Source organism: Orcinus orca, chromosome 20, assembly GCF_937001465.1.
Source record: "Orcinus orca chromosome 20, mOrcOrc1.1, whole genome shotgun sequence".
Classification (NCBI taxonomy): domain Eukaryota; kingdom Metazoa; phylum Chordata; class Mammalia; order Artiodactyla; family Delphinidae; genus Orcinus; species Orcinus orca.
Window position 1 is genome coordinate 45,765,787 of NC_064578.1, and position 17,037 is coordinate 45,782,823.

The 17,037-nt window shown below is 53.8% G+C and overlaps 1 protein-coding gene across 4 annotated transcripts in view; it reads left to right on the forward strand.

The window, feature by feature from the left end:
• Window positions 1-17,037, forward strand: part of RYR1 (ryanodine receptor 1) — a 118,232-nt gene that overhangs the window by 96,543 nt on the left and 4,652 nt on the right. For all 4 annotated transcript variants that reach the window (XM_049703668.1, XM_049703667.1, XM_049703669.1 and 1 more), the window contains 9 exons: window positions 4,940-5,281; window positions 7,801-8,613; window positions 9,333-9,385; window positions 9,984-10,137; window positions 11,157-11,243; window positions 12,390-12,641; window positions 13,501-13,631; window positions 15,630-15,672; window positions 16,833-16,963. In XM_049703668.1, coding sequence (XP_049559625.1) covers window positions 4,940-5,281; window positions 7,801-8,613; window positions 9,333-9,385; window positions 9,984-10,137; window positions 11,157-11,243; window positions 12,390-12,641; window positions 13,501-13,631; window positions 15,630-15,672; window positions 16,833-16,963 — 2,006 coding nt within the window. The remainder of the gene's footprint in view (window positions 1-4,939; window positions 5,282-7,800; window positions 8,614-9,332; window positions 9,386-9,983; window positions 10,138-11,156; window positions 11,244-12,389; window positions 12,642-13,500; window positions 13,632-15,629; window positions 15,673-16,832; window positions 16,964-17,037) is intronic.

The window sequence follows — 17,037 nt, forward strand, 5'->3', positions numbered from 1 at the left end:
TGAGAGGCCCGCGTACCGCAAAAAAAAGAAGTAAAAAGAAACACGTGAAATTATTTTTAACCATGTTTTATTTAACCTACTCTACCAAAATAATATTTCAACATATAGTCAATGTAAAAATTATCAGATATTTTAAATTCTTTTTTTTATACTGTCTTTTTTTTTTTTTTTTTAAGGAACATTTATTTATTTATTTATTGGCTGTGTTGGGTCTTCGTTGTTGCATGCAGGCTTCCTCTAGTTGCAGCGGGCAGTGGCTTCTCTTGTTGCGGAGCACGGGCTCTAGGTGCGCGGGCTTCAGTAGTTGTGGCTCGCAGGCTCTAGAGGGCAGTCTCAGTAGTTGTGATGTACGGACTTAGTTGCTCCGCGGCATGTGGGATCTTCCCGGACCAGGAATTGAACCCACGTCCCCTGAATTGGCAGGTGGATTCTTAAGCACTGCGCCACCAGAGAAGTCCTATACTGAGTCTTTAAAATCCATAGGTATTTTACACTGTCAGCACACCTCACTTTGCACCAGCCATGATTCAAGGGCTCAGTAGCCACATGTGGCTCGTAGCTGTCATTAGTGCTCTCCTAGTTGTAGAGTTTCCCACAGTTTTGATCTGGCTGATGCAACTTTGTGGTGTCATTTAACGTGTTCCTCTGTCCCCTGCATTTCCTGTAAACTGGGACTTGGGTCAAGAAGCTCAATCAGATTCAGGTTTGGAGTTTTTGTTTTTATTTTTATTTTTCACCAACACCTTCCTTTGTGGTGCTTCATACGTCCGTCAAGAGGCACATCCTGTCCCGTCATCTCTCCTTTTGTGATGTCAGCAACCACTGATATTCAATGCCCAGACACATTAGTTCATTAGAGATCGCAAAATGGCAATATTCTCATTTCTAAATGTTTAACCTTTACCAAACATCATATGGTTTCCCAAACCCAAAGCGTCCTATGATTCCCAGACTCTTTACAAATTTTTGTATTTTACAATATGCTTTTCAATTTTTTTATGGTTTAAAAGAACAAGGTTAGGTGGTTTTTTTTTAAGGACTTCTTAATTTTCAAAAAGGATAACAAAGTTAAAAAGTCTTTTCAGTTTTCAAGATGCTTAATTCATTTGACAAACATGCGTTGAGCACATACTGTGTGTAGCAGTGAACAAAACAGAGACTGACAGCCCAGTGGCTGTCAGATGAAAATAAGTAAAGAAACAAAATAATTTCAGGTTATAATCTGTGGTCTGAAGGAAGTGAGCAGGGTGGTGTGCAAGAGAGCATGCGTAGAGTAAGCCCTGTAAATTGGGTGGTCAGGGAAGGTCTTTCTAGAAGAGGACATTGAAGCCAAGAGCTGAAAGCCACCCTGTGAAGGTAGGGGAGGTTGTGGCATCCCCAGGACAAGGGACAACAAGTGTAAAGGCTGAAAAGTGGGAATAAGAGGGATGCAAAGGAGGCCAGTATGGCTGGAGAGGGCTGTTGGGGGCGGGGAGAGGAAAACTTTAAGTCTGAGAGGTGAGGCGGGCAGATGTGCTGACACTGGTTGGCTGCAGGGAGGACTCTGACTTTTGACCTGAATGAGATGGAGCTAAGGGAGGATTCTGAGCAGGGGAGGAATGTGACCTGACTCAGATGTTCACAGGGTCCCTCCAACTTTGGGGGGGGGGGGAAGAGACTGTGGGGATAGAAGAGGAGAAGGGAGACCAGGGAGAAGGTTGCTGTGAGGGTCCAATGGGGGACAAAACCAGGGTAGGGGCCATGGAGGGGGCAGAAGTGTGTGTGTCCTAGATCTTTTGAAAGTAGAGCTGACAGATTTGCTGATGGATTAGGTGTGGGTAGTGAGATAAAAGAAAGGAATCAAGGATGACTCAAAGATTTTAACTTAAGCACCTGGGTGGGTGGTGATGCGATTCCGGAGATGGGTAAGACTGTGGGAGGAGAGGTTTTGAAATCAAGAGGTCAGTTTTGGCCATTTCCACAAAGAGATGTCAGATAAGGCTTCCACTGTTAAGTGTATGGATTCTGGGGGGCAGTCAGGGCTGGGACGTAGGCTTTACCATCATTGGCACGGGATGGCTTTCGGAGGACCAGGCCTCAATGACATCTCCATGAAGAGTGTATATCTCAAGAAAAGCATGCAAATTCCAGGCCTGGAGCCCCTCCAACTTTTAGAGGTCTGGAAGAGAAGGAGACTCCAGCCAAGGAAACTGACAACAGTCAGAGAAAAAGGTATTTCAAAAGAAGGGGATAGGCAAATGCACAATGTGGAGCATGGTTGGGGGGGGGTGTCAGATTTTAAGAGGGACAGTGTCACACTGTATCATAAGGGGAGGAGTCAGGTTGATGGCGTGACGGTAGAAGGTGAACAGTTCCTGTGTGATTATGTCTCCACGCTCTGTGGTTTCTAGAGCCCTTCATGATTTGCAAAGCATGTTACTCATTTAGAAAGCATTTTGCAAAGTTCTTGGCTACAAAGCATTTTTTAGAGCCAGAAGATTTCGCTTCTGTTCATACCCCAGAGCAGTGTTTCTCAAACCACGTTGCAACCCATCTGTTGGTCATGAAATTTAGTTAAGTCATGACGAGCATCTTTAAAAATAAAATAGAATAGAACATTGCAGAGTGTGTTACATAGCGAAAGTCAGAATTGTGTCGTGAAAACTTTTTTTTTTGGAGTCATTATAAAATGCATTCTTACTGTAGGTGTGGTCAAAACATTTGAAAGGCTGCCCCAGAGAACCTCTTGCAAAGAGTGCATTGAAGATCAGTACAAGAACGTTTAATGAAAGTGTCTGTAAAGTTAAAAACTGGATATAAACTAAATGTGTGTCATCAGGAGAATAGAGTGTTGTGTTTATAAAACAGGAATACTACACAGCAGTGAAAATGCATTCATTTGATCTATATATCAACATGGATAGATCTTGAAAACGCACAGCTGAGTGAGAAAAGCAAGTTTCAAATTACATGATTATAATATTACAATATTCTTTAATCAGGATAATGCACAGGATACCAGATTTTTTGTGTGAGAAAATGACAGAATATAAGTAGTAGAAGTACGGACACATCTTTTTTTATTGAAGTATAGTTGATTTACAATATTATATTAGTTTCAGTGTACAACATAGTGATTCAATATTTTTATAGATTATACTCCATTTAAAGTTATCATAAAATATTGGCTATGGGCTTCCCTGGTGGCGCAGTGGTTGAGAGTCCGCCTGCCGGTGCAGGGGACGCGGGTTCGTGCCCCGGTCCGGGAAGATCCCACATGCCGCGGAGCGGCTGGGCCCGTGAGCCACGGCCGCTGAGCCTGCGCGTCCGGAGCCTGTGCTCCGCAACGGGAGAGGCCACAACCGTGAGAGGCCCGCGTAACGAAAAAAATATATATATTGGCTGTATTCTCTGTGCTGCACAATATGTCCTTGTAGCTTGTTTATTTTATTCATAGTAGTTTGTATCTCAATCTCCTATCCCTATCTTGCCCCTCCCCCCATGCCCTCTCCTCACTGGTTTGTTAATTTGTTCTCTATATCTGTGAGTCTGTCTCTGTGTTGTTATAGTCACTTGTTGTGTTTTTAGACCCCACATATAAGTGACAACATACAGTATTTGTCTTTGTCTGACTTATTTCACTAAGCATAATGCCACTAGGTCCATCCACGTTGCACATAGTTCTTTGGAAGGATACAGCAACTCCTTGGTGGATACCTTGAGGGAGGGTGGGGGTAATGGAGCAAGAGAAGGGTACACAGAGGGCTCCAATCATACCTGTCATGTTATAGTTCTTACATATACAGTAGCTGCAAATATGTTCTGGGGTGACGGGCATACGACTTTATTCCCAGTTGAAATTTGGCGGCCTCCATTGTGTCAGGTGCCGGTTACTTAGTTGCTGGAAATGGTAGGATGGGGGACCAAAGGGCCTTGGGGAAGGGGCAGAGGTGGTGGCATGTATCAGTCAGGGCCCTAGCTGTAAGGGGGCTGGCCTGGAGGAAAGAGTAATTATCGAACTCAGAGACAGAAGGAGCTGTGTGGACAGGACGGCAGAACTGACCTTTGGCGGAGAGATACAGCCAGCATGGGGAGGGAGCCGAGGACAGAAACGCCACAAGTCCATTCTCCTGCTGCTCCCCGACCTCGGCTGGACAGGCCCCAGCTGCAGCCAGAGGGTCAGGAAAGCCTCTGGTACAGACCACAGGTGTCATCACGTGGGGGGAGGACGGGTGGAGAGCAGGCCTGCGGGGACTCACCAGGATGGCAGGCAGGGAGCTTGGGGCGGCATCTCTTTACCAGCTGCTACACAAGTGCCGAGTTTCATCGATTCACATCTTACCATCTCTGAAAATGGACTTTATCTGACAGTGGATGGTAGCTCAGCTTTGTGGAAATGCAGCATTCAGTATTTTTTTTAATAAATAAATTTATTTATTTACTTTTGGCTGCATTGGGCCTTCACTGCTGTGCGCGGCCTTTCTCTAGTTGCGGCGAGCGGGGGCTACTCTTGGTTGCGGTGCGCGGGCTTCTCGTTACGGTGGCTTCTCTTGTTGCGGAGCACGGGCTCTAGGCGCGCGGGCTTCGATGGTTGTGGCACGTGGGCTCAGTAGCTGTGGCTGGCGGGCTCTAGAGCGCAGGCTCAGTAGTTGTGGCGCACGGGCTTATTTGCTCCGCGGCATGTGGGATCTTCCCGGACCAGGGCTCGAACCCGTATCCCCTGCATTGGCAGGCAGATTCTTAACCACTGCGCCACCAGGGAAGCCCCATAACATTCAGTGTTTTAATAGCTGGTACAGCCTCACCCATACCAACCTGCTGGACGTCAGCCTTGGGTGCTGGTTATATGATTCTGGATTTTTCTCTCCTTATGAAAAGTCCACAGTTCTTTCGGGAAAGGCGTTGGGGCTCCCTAGGCCACCCCTCTGACCTCCCCCGCTCACCGCTGCCCACCCTCCAGGCCATGGACAGCCAGAAGCAGTTCACTGGTCCAGAAATCCAGTTCCTGCTTTCGTGCTCCGAAGCGGATGAGAACGAGATGATCGACTGCGAGGAGTTTGCCAACCGCTTCCAGGAGCCAGCCCGCGACATCGGCTTCAACGTGGCCGTGCTGCTCACCAACCTGTCGGAGCACGTGCCTCACGACCCGCGCCTGCGCAACTTCCTCGAGCTGGCCGAGAGCATCCTCGAGTACTTCCGGCCCTACCTGGGCCGCATCGAGATCATGGGCGCCTCCCGCCGCATCGAGCGTATCTACTTCGAGATCTCGGAGACCAACCGCGCCCAGTGGGAGATGCCCCAGGTCGGTGGCCCCGCACACGCGCATGCTTGCCTCCCGGGGCTTCGGGGCATGCTCCTGGCACGCTTGGACCACACATGGGGCTGTGCACACTTCGCACGTCCGCTCTGCAGACCCTGGTGTGTCCCTGCTCCGCTCGTGCAAGCCCACGCCCACCCTTCTGCACACGTTGTAGGGGTGCTGCTGTGCCCTTGCGCACCCCGGTTCTCCCATGCCCACCTCGTGCAGACCCGGCATGGACATATACCCTTATACATGCAGCAGCGCCTGTGGGCCCTCACTGTGGCTGCTCGCACACCACGCCTGCCACTTGTACACTCACCCCGGGAGCTCTTATAATCCTGATGCGACCACACCCACACTCTTGTACTTGAACCCACGTGGTTACACACACCTTGCTCACCTTACCAGCAGCCCCTGGTATGCCCTCTCTCGGCCCTGGCCTGCCTATGCCCACTCTTTTGCACTCGCACCGTGGGGGCTCTAGGGTGCCCTGATGACTGGCATTTTGTGCCCCCAAATGCCCTCTGAGTTCCTAGCACACAATACCCTTCCCACTTATGCTGGGCCCACATGTGCGTGCACCTCTCTTGCACACTCACTCTGAGGATGCCAGTGTGCATTCCTGCAGCCCTGGCATGCCGTATGGTTGCCCGTCCTCACTCATTCACCCGCACATGCCCCGGCACACCCATGCTCATTCATGAGCACTTGGACAGCCCTCACCAGCCCACCCACAAGAGCCCCTGTGTGTCCTTGGTGGCCAGGCCCACTCCTTGACCTGATGTGCCCCGAATATGCCCAGCCTACAAGTATCTGAATGCCCCTTACACACTCACTTGCTCCAAAGTATGCCCACGTAGCCCTGGCACACCCCCAGCCCACCTCACACACTTAGCCTGCATGTGGTTCCCATCTCCCATTCTCTCACCCTCCCATGTGCCCCTCACGCATGCTCGGCCCCTGGCCCCGCCCCTGCTGTCCAGGTGGCCCTCCTGCCCACACTCACAGTGCACGCCGAGCCTGCGTGCTCCTTACCTGCCCCTTGCACTCCCACTTCCCTTTTACTCCTCAGATGCCCCCAGGCACCTGCACACTCCTCCCACTTGCTCTTGCACACCCTTCCCACCTTAACACTCACAGTTCATGAGACTTGCACTCCCATCATCTCCTCAACACCTGGGCCCCTTGAGTCTCCTCCTCAGTGACACCTGGCTCATGCACGCCCGGGCTTGTGCCCTACCCTGAGCCCTGCCCTCACGTTCTGGGCCCTCTTACACTGACTCCCGGGTCCTCTTGCACAGTCATCCTGCCGCACGTGCCCTGACCATATGAATTGCAGACCCCTCACACATTTACACTCCCCACCCGCGGTTTCACCCAGGCCCTTGCATGCCTCTGCCCCATATGCCCATGTCCGCCGAGCACTGAGCCGGGCACAGTCACGTTCTCCCCATGTCCTCCCATGCCGCCACGCCCTCCTCACACCCGATTCCTCCCTTAGTCCCGGTGCCCTCTCACGAGGCTCTTGCACATCGGCCCTTTCACATACTCTGGAACTCCCAAGGTTTTGCACACTCACCTGTGTCCCTCGGGGCACCACTGTATACTCATCCTCCTCTGCAATCTGGCTTAAAAGCCCTTGCATCGTCCTTGGACCCGGGACGTCTGCACATCCCTGCATCTGCAGGAAGCCCTGGTTCACCACTGGCCCTTCACACTCTAGTACACCCTGTGGGAGCTCCGCCCCTCACGTGCACCCCACGTGCACACTCTTTCTGTTAGTGTTATTCCTCCAGACACCCACTTCCTCCTGCTCACTCCTTCCCATTCCCACGTTCTCCTACGGGTCCGGAGTCCACGTCTGCCTGCGTGGCCCTCTAGCGCTCATGCAGCAGTACCACAACAGCAAGCACTATATGGCGTTTGGTAGGTGCCAGGCACTGTTCTAATCACTCAGCATCTATTAACTCATTTAATCCTCACGCCAGCCCTTTTATGCATGGGTCCTACTATTATTCCCTGATTTACATAAGGGGAAACCGAAGCCCAGAGCGTTAAGTCTAACTCAGTGGCAGAATCAGCATTCGAACCCAGGCAGGCTGGCTGCAGAACCTTTGCCCTCAACCACTATGCTCAGTCTGTCGACGCCAAGAACATCGATCCTGGAACCAGCTTGCTGGGAACTCGAATCCTACACCTGCCACCTCTCAGCTGCATCACCCCGGACACGTGACTTTCTGGGCTTCCATTTCCTCATCTGTAAAATGGGGATATCGGCCCCTACTTCTAGGACGGTTTGTGCGGATTTAATGAGATACCATACATAAAATGCTGGATACAGGGCCTAGCCTTGCTGAGGTCCTTACAGGTGCACCTCCAGCGAGCGCTATATAGGTTCGCTTTCAAAAATAAAAATGACGATGCTTAGAACAGCGGCGAACGCGCGTGGCTGCCACCGCTGTTGTCCCAAGTCACCGCTGACGGCGCCCCCATCACGTTCCCTCCGCCCCGCGCTGCAGGTGAAGGAGTCGAAGCGTCAGTTCATCTTCGACGTGGTGAACGAGGGCGGCGAGTCGGAGAAGATGGAGCTCTTCGTGAGCTTCTGCGAGGACACCATCTTCGAGATGCAGATCGCCGCGCAGATCTCGGAGACCGAGGGCGGGCCGGGGGAGGACGACGACGAGGGCGCGGGCGCGGCGGAGGCGGGCGCCGAGGGCGCAGAGGAGGGCGCGGCGGGGCCCGAGGGCGCGGCGGGGACGGCGGCGGCGGGCGCGACGGCGCGGCTGGCGGCGGCGGCGGGTCGGGCCCTGCGGGGCCTCAGCTACCGCAGCCTGCGGCGGCGCGTGCGGCGGCTGCGGCGGCTGACGGCGCGCGAGGCCGCGACGGCCGTGGCCGCGCTGCTCTGGGGGGCGCTGGCGCGCGCGGGGTCGGCGGCCGCGGGGGCGGCGGCGGGCGCGCTGCGCCTGCTCTGGGGCTCGCTCTTCGGCGGCGGCCTGGTGGAGGGCGCCAAGAAGGTGACGATGACCGAGCTCCTGGCGGGCATGCCCGACCCCACGGGCGACGAGGTGCACGGCGAGCAGCCGGCCGGGCCCGGAGGCGACGTGGACGGCGAGGGTGCGGGCGAAGGCGCGGGCGACTCCGCGGAGGGCGTGGGCGACGAGGAAGCGGCGGCGCAGGAGGTCGGCCCAGAAGGCCCCGACGGGACTGTGGCCGTGGCCGAGGATGGTCCCTTCCGGCCCGAAGGGGCCGGCGGCCTCGGGGACATGGGTGACACGACGCCGGCGGAGCCGCCCACGCCCGAGGGCTCCCCCATCATCAAGAGGAAGCTGGGGGTGAGAGCGCGGGCTGGGGCATCAGGGTTTTGGAGAGATTGGGGTAGGAGGCAGGGTGAGAGAGACAAATAGAGGTTGGAGAGCGGTGCACAGAGAGAGGAAAAGGGCGGAGAGAGGGCCTGAGAGATACGCAGAGACAAAGAGAGACACGCTGAGAGATGGACGCAGAGATGGAGACCTGGAGGAAGTCTCCCGGTGAAGAGGGTAGTGATTCTGGGAGAGACAGGAAAAAGTGTCTGGAGCCAGAAAGAGCAAGAGACCCAGAGACCAAATTAGAGGAGAAGCAGGACCAAGAACTAAAAAGACCCAAGATAGGGTCAGAGACACTGGGAAAGACCCTCAGAGATACAGGCGGATGTAGGGAATTAAGTAGTCCACGTGACAGAGGCCCCTAAAGCATCCTCAGTGCAATAAGTGCCATGGGGGTGCGGTTGTCAAGGTGATGGAAGGTTGTCAAGGTGACGGAAGGCCATGAGGGGAGAAGCTCCACTTGGAGCCAGCCTGACTCTGCACGGTGCTTTAGCCAAGGCACTCCACTTCTCTGAGCCTCAGTTTCCCCTCTGTAAAATGAGAATCTTGATCCCTCTTCTGGGGGTGGGGGGGGGAGTAAAACTTAGATTGCCCAGGAGAAACGGCCAGAAAGGGACACAGAGAGGAATAGGCAGGTCTGAGAGGCGCTTGGGGTGCAGGCTCAGCCCTGATACTTGCCCTGCCGCCAGGTGGATGGAGAGGAAGAGGAGGTACCTCCAGAGCCGGAGCCTGAGAAAGCCGAGTGAGTGGCCTTGGGTCCAAGGGGCCCAGCCCCTATCACTGCCTCCCTCCTGGACTAGAAGCCTCCGGAGGTCAGGGCCTGAGGATGTCCTGTTCACTCTGGGACCTCAGCATCACCCATCCCAGGCCCAGGCCCGGAGGAGGGCCTCTGTGAAAGGCAGTAGAGAAATGAGCGCTCCTCTCTTACCTGCAAGCCTTTCTGCCAGCCGTTCCCTCCACCTGTAAAACCTTCTTCTGCGCTTCGTCTCAGCCTTCCTCCTCCTTCCCATCTTGGCTCACGTGGCTCCTTCTCTGGGAAGCCGACCTTGACATGCCCCCTAAGTTGAAGAGGTGTCTCCTCCGGGCTCCCATAAGCCCCTGAGCTACCCTCGTCCCAGCCCTGACCACTCCGGGCTGCCACTGTCTGGTGACGGGTCTGTACCCCCATTGGACTGGAGCCCCATGGGGACAGGGCTGGAAGTTGTCTCACCACTGTGTCCCCAGCACCATCTAGACCTGGACCAGGCATGGGGTGGGCCCCTGCTCATGGCTTTGAATGAATGAATGAATGAATGCATTTCCCAGGCACCTGCTCACTCTTTCTGTGTCCTGCCCTGCAGTGCTGAGAATGGGGAGAAGAAAGAAGTCCCCGAACCCCCACCAGAACCCCCCAAGAAGACAGCTCCTCCTCCCCCCCCTCCAAAGAAGGAGGGGGCTGGAGGCGGGGACTTGGAATTCTGGGGAGAACTGGAAGTACAGAGGGTGAAGTTCTTGGTGAGGACCCAGCAAGGGCACCCTGAAGCCTCCTCTCCCAGAAAACATTCACACCACCTCTCCCCCAACCCTGTCCTTGAGCCCACCTGGGCCAGGCTCATCTCTGTGGGGCAGTCGATATGGGCAGAGAGCAGAGATGTCCCCAGACAGAGCAGGACCTGGGCACAGGGCAGCATTTTCAGGTGGTCCCCACTTGGCTCCTCGGCCTCTCCCTGCTCACAATCCTTATTCCAGCCTCCCCGCGTTTGTGCACCTGGGGCCACCGGCCTCAGCTTCCCACCCCCATCCTCTATCCAGAGCTAAATCCTACTGAGGCCATGGCTCTGTTGCTCCCACCGTGGCCTATTTCTTGGCTCTCAGCCTTCAGGAAGGAGCTGCCACACCAGCCCCAGCTCCTCCTGTGGGGGGAGAATTCATCTCTTCATCCAGGCCTGGAAGAAGGGAGTTCGGGGCCCATGCCTCCATCTGTCCTGTCTCCTCTCCAGGCCAGCCTGACATGAGGGGCTGAGGGAAACATGTCGGACAGAGGGTGGTTTAGTGAGGATTTGGGGAGAGCATGGGGGATGGAGAGAAAAAGAGGAAGGGAGAGGTGGAAGTAGATGTCTTCTGCCTGGGATAAAGCAGACAGGGTACCCTCACCCGGGAAGCAGCATGGCAGAGTGGTTGGGAGTGTGGACTCTGTAGCTGGACCGCCTGGCTTCAAAGCCCAGGTCTGCCACTTCTTGGCTACGTAACCTTGGACAAGACAGCTCACCACCCCGAACCTCCATTTCCTCATCCAGAAAGTGGGCACATCAGCAGTACCTACTTCATAGGGCTGTGGTGAGAATTAAACAGGTTCACGTATATAAAGCTATTAGCCCAGGCCTTGGTATACAATAAGCACTCAATAAATGGGAGATTGTGGGACCAGATATTAAGGACCCCGGTGCTTGGGTTGTGGGTGAATGTTGGGATAAATTCTCCTGGGAAGCGAGTGGACCGTGAGCTCTGTCTTCTTCTTTCTCTCCTCATCTTAGAACTACCTCTCCCGGAACTTCTACACTCTGCGATTCCTTGCCCTCTTCTTGGCATTCGCCATCAACTTCATCCTGCTGTTTTATAAGGTGCTGATCAGGAGGGGCCGGGAGGATCGGGCGCTTACCTGGGCTGTGGGGCAGCAGGCTCAGCCCCTAACGGGTTCCCAGGGCCCTTGCAGTTCACCAGGGACAAGGTGTTGGGCTCAGGGTCCCCAGGAAGGTTCAGGCTGAACACCTGGAGCTTAAGACCCCTGTGGTGGTGAGTATGTGTGTCTGGGTCCATCTGGAACAGATGCCTGAGTGCCCTGTGGGAGTTAGTGCAGGGAATCAGTCCTGGGTTCCACGCTCAGCTCTGCCACTGGCCAGCCCTGTGCCCCTGGGTGCAGGCCTTCCCCTCTCTGCAACACCCGCTGATTCGATTACATCTCTTTGTTCTCATATAAGCTAAAGAGAAATTTGTGGGGAGGAGGAAATGGGCAGCTCATGGAAGAGAAGGAGAGGGCTACGAAGCAGGCCTCCCAAAGGACAAAGGGACCCTCGGGGTCTTGCGCGAGATCTAGATAACAGGACAGAGGGGCAGTCTAGCAGAATGGTCAGAGCATGGCTTCTGTAGGATCCGAGTCTGGCTCCACCACTCACTGGCTGCATGATGTTAGGCAAAGTTCTTAACCTTTCTGTGCCTTAATTTCCTCATCTGTAATATGGGATAATAACAGAGCCTACATCTTAGAGCTGGGGGAATTAAAAGAGGATTAACATGAGGAATTCCCTGGCGGTCCAGTGGTTAGGACTCCACGCTTTCACTGCTGAAGGCACGGGTTCAATCCCTGATCAGGGAACTAAGATCCTGCAAGATGTGCGAGGCCCAGCCAAAAAAAAAAAAAAAAAAGAGGACTGATATATGTAAAGCACTCAGAATAGTACCTGACAAAAAAAGGTGCTGTATAAATAAATGACAGCTACTACTAATTTTAGTATTAGTGTTAAAAGTAGTCTCATTAGGGCTCCACTATCAAGACGAATCAACTCTGTCTTCAGTCCTCCTGTCACTCAGTTCAATAGTCAGATTCCCAGGACAGAATCTGATTTGCTAGCTAGGGTCCTGGGCCCACCCCTTGATCTTGATGGACAGCCCTGCAGAGACTGTCTCTGACGAGGGCCCAGTTCTGGGTGTGGCAGACCAGGCACCAGGACACCGGGTCCCCACCCTGTCTGACCTCTGTCGCCCTTTAGGTCTCAGACTCTCCACCAGGGGAGGATGATATGGAGAGCTCAGCAGCTGGGGACCTGTCAGGAGCAGGGTCAGGCGGAGGCTCTGGCTGGGGCTCGGGGGCCGGAGAGGAAGCAGAGGGTGATGAGGATGAGAACATGGTGTACTACTTCCTGGAGGAGAGCACGGGCTACATGGAACCTGCCTTGCGTTGCTTGAGCCTTCTGCATACGCTGGTGGCCTTTCTCTGCATCATTGGCTACAACTGTCTCAAGGTGGGTCATGACCACAGCCTTGGGGCTGGGGCATGTGTGTGTGCGCGCGCGCGTGCGTGTGTGTGTGTGTTTGGAGGGGATGTGTGCCGGGGCACTGGCTGAGAGGACCTGGGGCAGGGACTGGGGCATCTAACACAGTGATTAGGACAGAGGGGCGTCTAGGGTTGGGGTAAGGCTGGGGGACTGAGTACAGGATTGGGGTCTTTAGCAAGGGTGATATTCAAACTGGGAACTGATACAGGTTGCAGCTGAGGAGATGGGTCCTGTGACGATGTTAATTTCTGGATCAAGAAGCAAAATTTGTCATTCGGGAATATTTATTTTCTACCTGTTGGTCAGTTGGTGAATTAATATCTGTGAGGGTCTGTGGGCCTCAGACATAACATGGGTGCCAACAGGGGGATGTGGATTCTGACATCAACTATGCCTGAAGCTCGTGATGCCCCGTAAGGTGTATTACGAAGACTTCAGTATGGGTTCCATGAGAACTGACTGTTCAGCAAATCTCGATACTTTACAATTGGACGAACAGAGCTCTTCTGGCTTAGAACTTTTACAAGTGCTGTCCCCTCTGCCTGGAATGCTCTGCCCCACTTCCACCTCCTTTCACCTGCCTGTTTTATTCCTCCTCCTTCCCTTGGGAGGCCCCAGGCTGCAGCAGGTGCCCGTTCTGGGCTCTCCCGGGTTTTTTCCTCATCCCAGCCCTGACCCTCTGACCGCGTTTCCCCACTACTACCCTGATCACTCTGGGGAAGCTCCTGTGATGTGGGGTCTCACGAAGGCTCCAGCAAGATGTCCTAGCTCCTGCCGAGGCTGTGGTCTCCTGACACCCACCCCTTTGCCTCCCTGCATGATCTAGGTGCCCCTGGTGATCTTTAAGCGGGAGAAGGAACTGGCCCGGAAGCTGGAGTTTGACGGCCTCTACATCACGGAGCAGCCTGAAGACGATGACGTGAAGGGGCAGTGGGACCGGCTGGTGCTCAACACTCCGTAAGGGCCCAGCCCCAGCCTCGTGGTGGGTTGGGGAAGCAGAGCTGGGTTTCCACTCCAGTCCCAACCCAGGCCTCAAGAGGCCGGAGTTCCAGTCACTGCCCGTCCTGACTCATTCTCCCCAAGCCTTTGTCTTCCTCTTAGTAATACAGACAAATTTCCCCTGCATTAAAGTACCTCTGGGGGTGCTGCTGACACATGGGGATTCCTGGGCCCCATCCCTGGGGATTCTGGTTCAGTGAGTCTGAGGTGGCACCCAGGAACCTGCATTTTAAACTCTGTCCCCACGCGGGATTCTCACCAGGTACCATGAGTGGGAAATATATGAAATCACTTGGTTTTCAAACTGAGCCCAGAGAGGAAATGAGGGTTGTGAGGGCAACGTGGTGGGACTCTGGACCCCCAAAGTACACTCCCAGCCCATTCCATTTTCCCCCAGGTCAAGTCCCATCTTATTTGTTCATATAGCGGGTCTGCATCCTTAGAGGAAGGCATGTCTAGAGTAAGAACACCAGGTCAGGTTGGAACCCTGGGTTGGCCACACTGTAGCTGGGAATTCTTGGTCCAGTCACTTGGCCTCTCTGTGCCTCAGTTTCCTTATCTGTAAAGTGGGGATATATAATAGCACCGACCTCACAAGGACCTTGTGACAATGAAATGAGTTAGTGTAGTTTCTGGGACACTGTAAGCTCTAGGTAAGGGTTGGAAGTCATTTTCTTTTTTCTTTTAATGAAGACACTTTTTTTTTTTTTGCATCAGGTCGCAGTTGCGGCATGCAGAATCTTTGTTGAGGCACACATGCAGGATCTTTTGTTTCCGAGAGCAGGCTTTTCCTTGTGGTGCGCGGGCTCCAGGGCGCGAGGACTCGGTAGTTTGTGGCATGCGGGCTCTCTCGTTGAGGCGCGCGAGTTCAGTAGCTGTGGCGTGCGGGCTTAGCTGTGGCACACAGGCTTAGTTGCCCCGTGGCATGTGGGATCTTCCCAGACCAGGGATAGAACCCACGTACCCTGCATTGGAAGGCGGATTCTTTACCACTGAACCACCAGGGAAGTCCCGGAAGTTATTTTCTTATGGGGTCCTGCCTAGTGAAGTGGTGCAAGGAGAGAGAGAAGCCATACCAAGGACATGCTATACTCTCACTGTCACCATCAAAGACACATTTAACTTACACACATTCAAGTACACATGCTTAAGAGAGAGAGAGAAAGACACCTATTTAAAATGGTGTCTGCCCAAGACCTTGACTTCTAAATACCATTTCCCGTGACAAGGAACCAGACTCCTTGGAGAAGTGGCAGATTTTTCAGGGCTGGGTCGGGGAAGTGTAAGATGAGCCTGGATTATCTTGTTATGTCAGAAAACAAGGGTGTGCTCACTGCAAAATGGTGACATGCTGAAAGGACCCTGCTGCCAGCTTAGAAGGGGCTCCCCGTGGACAAATCAAGGACAGTTTGAGCGTTGATAAGGATAGAAAGTGCCACAAATTGAAACACACATCAAATAGGCCTAAATCCATGGATTCATAATAAATCTCCACTTCACCCCCGACCCCTCCCCAGCAAATCTCATTGGGCCACCTTTGCAGGATGTTGGGACATCAACTCATCAATTAGAAAACTGGTAAATAAAGGGCCAGAATCATCAAATAAAATTAAACAGTGTGAGGAAGCACCCCGGAACCGGAGCAGGGCCAGGCTGCTGGTCCCGACTCCTCCCCACCTGAGTGCAGTTCTGGGGTCTTTGCACATCCCAGCTCCGAATGCGAGCCGCCTGCCTCACCTGGGCTCCACCAACGACAGCAGCGGGGGAGGGCAGGGTAAGAGTTGACCTTGGGCAAAAGTCACCTGGCCTGGGGTCTTTAGAGCCTGACCCTGAGTGAGATGTGACCCCCCTGTCTCCTGGGAGAAAAGCATTGGAATTCCAACCCCCCACCCCGGCCTGGCTGGTGGCCCCTGTTCCCTCCTACCCTGATGTCTTGTGGCTTCTTTCTCTTGGCAGGTCTTTCCCCAGCAACTACTGGGACAAATTTGTCAAGCGGAAGGTGAGAGGACGTGGATGGGGAGGTGGAAGGGCCTCCCGGGCTGGGTTCCTTGCTGCCACCAGGCCATCCAAACCCCGTCAAGCGCTTGCTTCATGTGTGACCTTGGGCAAGAGGCTTTGACTGTCTGAGGAGCACCTCAGATTGCCAGTCTGGAAGTGAGCATGACAGTCACCCCTCCCGCTCTGTAATGAGACGATACGTGTAACAAGCACAGCACAGTGCCTGGCGCAGAGTAAATACTCTGAATATTAGTTTTGAGGGAGGAAGTAAGGCATCCTATTTTCAGCACACAGACTCTGGTGCTCGATTGTCTGCTTTTCTATTCCTAGTGGGGTCAACCTTTCTGTGCCTCAGTTTCCCTCATATTCAAAGTGAAGTAATGAGGGCCGACCCCACCAGGTTGTTGTAAAGGTTATATGACCTACTACATGAGCAGTATCTGGCACATAGGAAAACATTCAGTTACAATCATTCAGTCACTCAACAAATGTTTCTTGAGCACCTACTGTGTGCCAGGACCTGTTTTAAGGACCTGGAATCCAAGGAGTAAACACATTTGGACCCTCAAGTTGGAAAGACAGAGGAGGAACACATTTATAGCATTCAGGTGGTGATAAGTGCTGTAGAAGAAAAAAGCCCCGCGGAGGGGTGGGGAGCGCGTGGGTGTTGGCCCAGACAGGTTGCTCTTTCGTGCAGCGTGATCAGGAGGTGAGGGAGCGAGGCAGGTGGGAATCTGGCGGAAGGGTGTCCTGGGCAGGGGGAACGGCCAGTGCAAAGGTCCTGGGGGAGGAATGTGCCTGGTATATTTGAGGAGCTGTGAGGAGGCCAGTGTGGCTGGAGCAGAGTGAGTGAGGGGGTGAGTGGGAGGAGATGAATTCATAGATGATGGGGTGGGGACGCCAGTTATATAGGATTCCTTGCCTACCTGCCTAATAATAATAAATGATCCCAATTAATTTGGCTACTGAGTAAACTGGACCTTTATCACTTTGGGACCTTCCCCCTGAGGATCTGAAGAAAGCTCTGGCCCTTCTCCCCAGAAAAATGCACCCCCAATCTCTCACACAAAGTTCAGAGTGTCCCCAGACACCCCCAACCATGCAGGCTGTGACCTTCCCCACTCTAGTTGTGTCTGCACGGCCCTATGCTCCCCTGCGTAGGTCTTGGACAAGCACGGGGACATCTTTGGGAGGGAGCGGATCGCCGAGCTCCTGGGCATGGATCTGGCCACGCTGGAGATCACAGCCCACAATGAGCGCAAGCCTGAACCACCACCGGGGCTGCTCACCTGGTGAGCCAGGGGTGACCCTGCACAGGCCTGGGACAGGCAGGGGAGGTGGCCAGGGTCTGACCCCCCAGCATCTG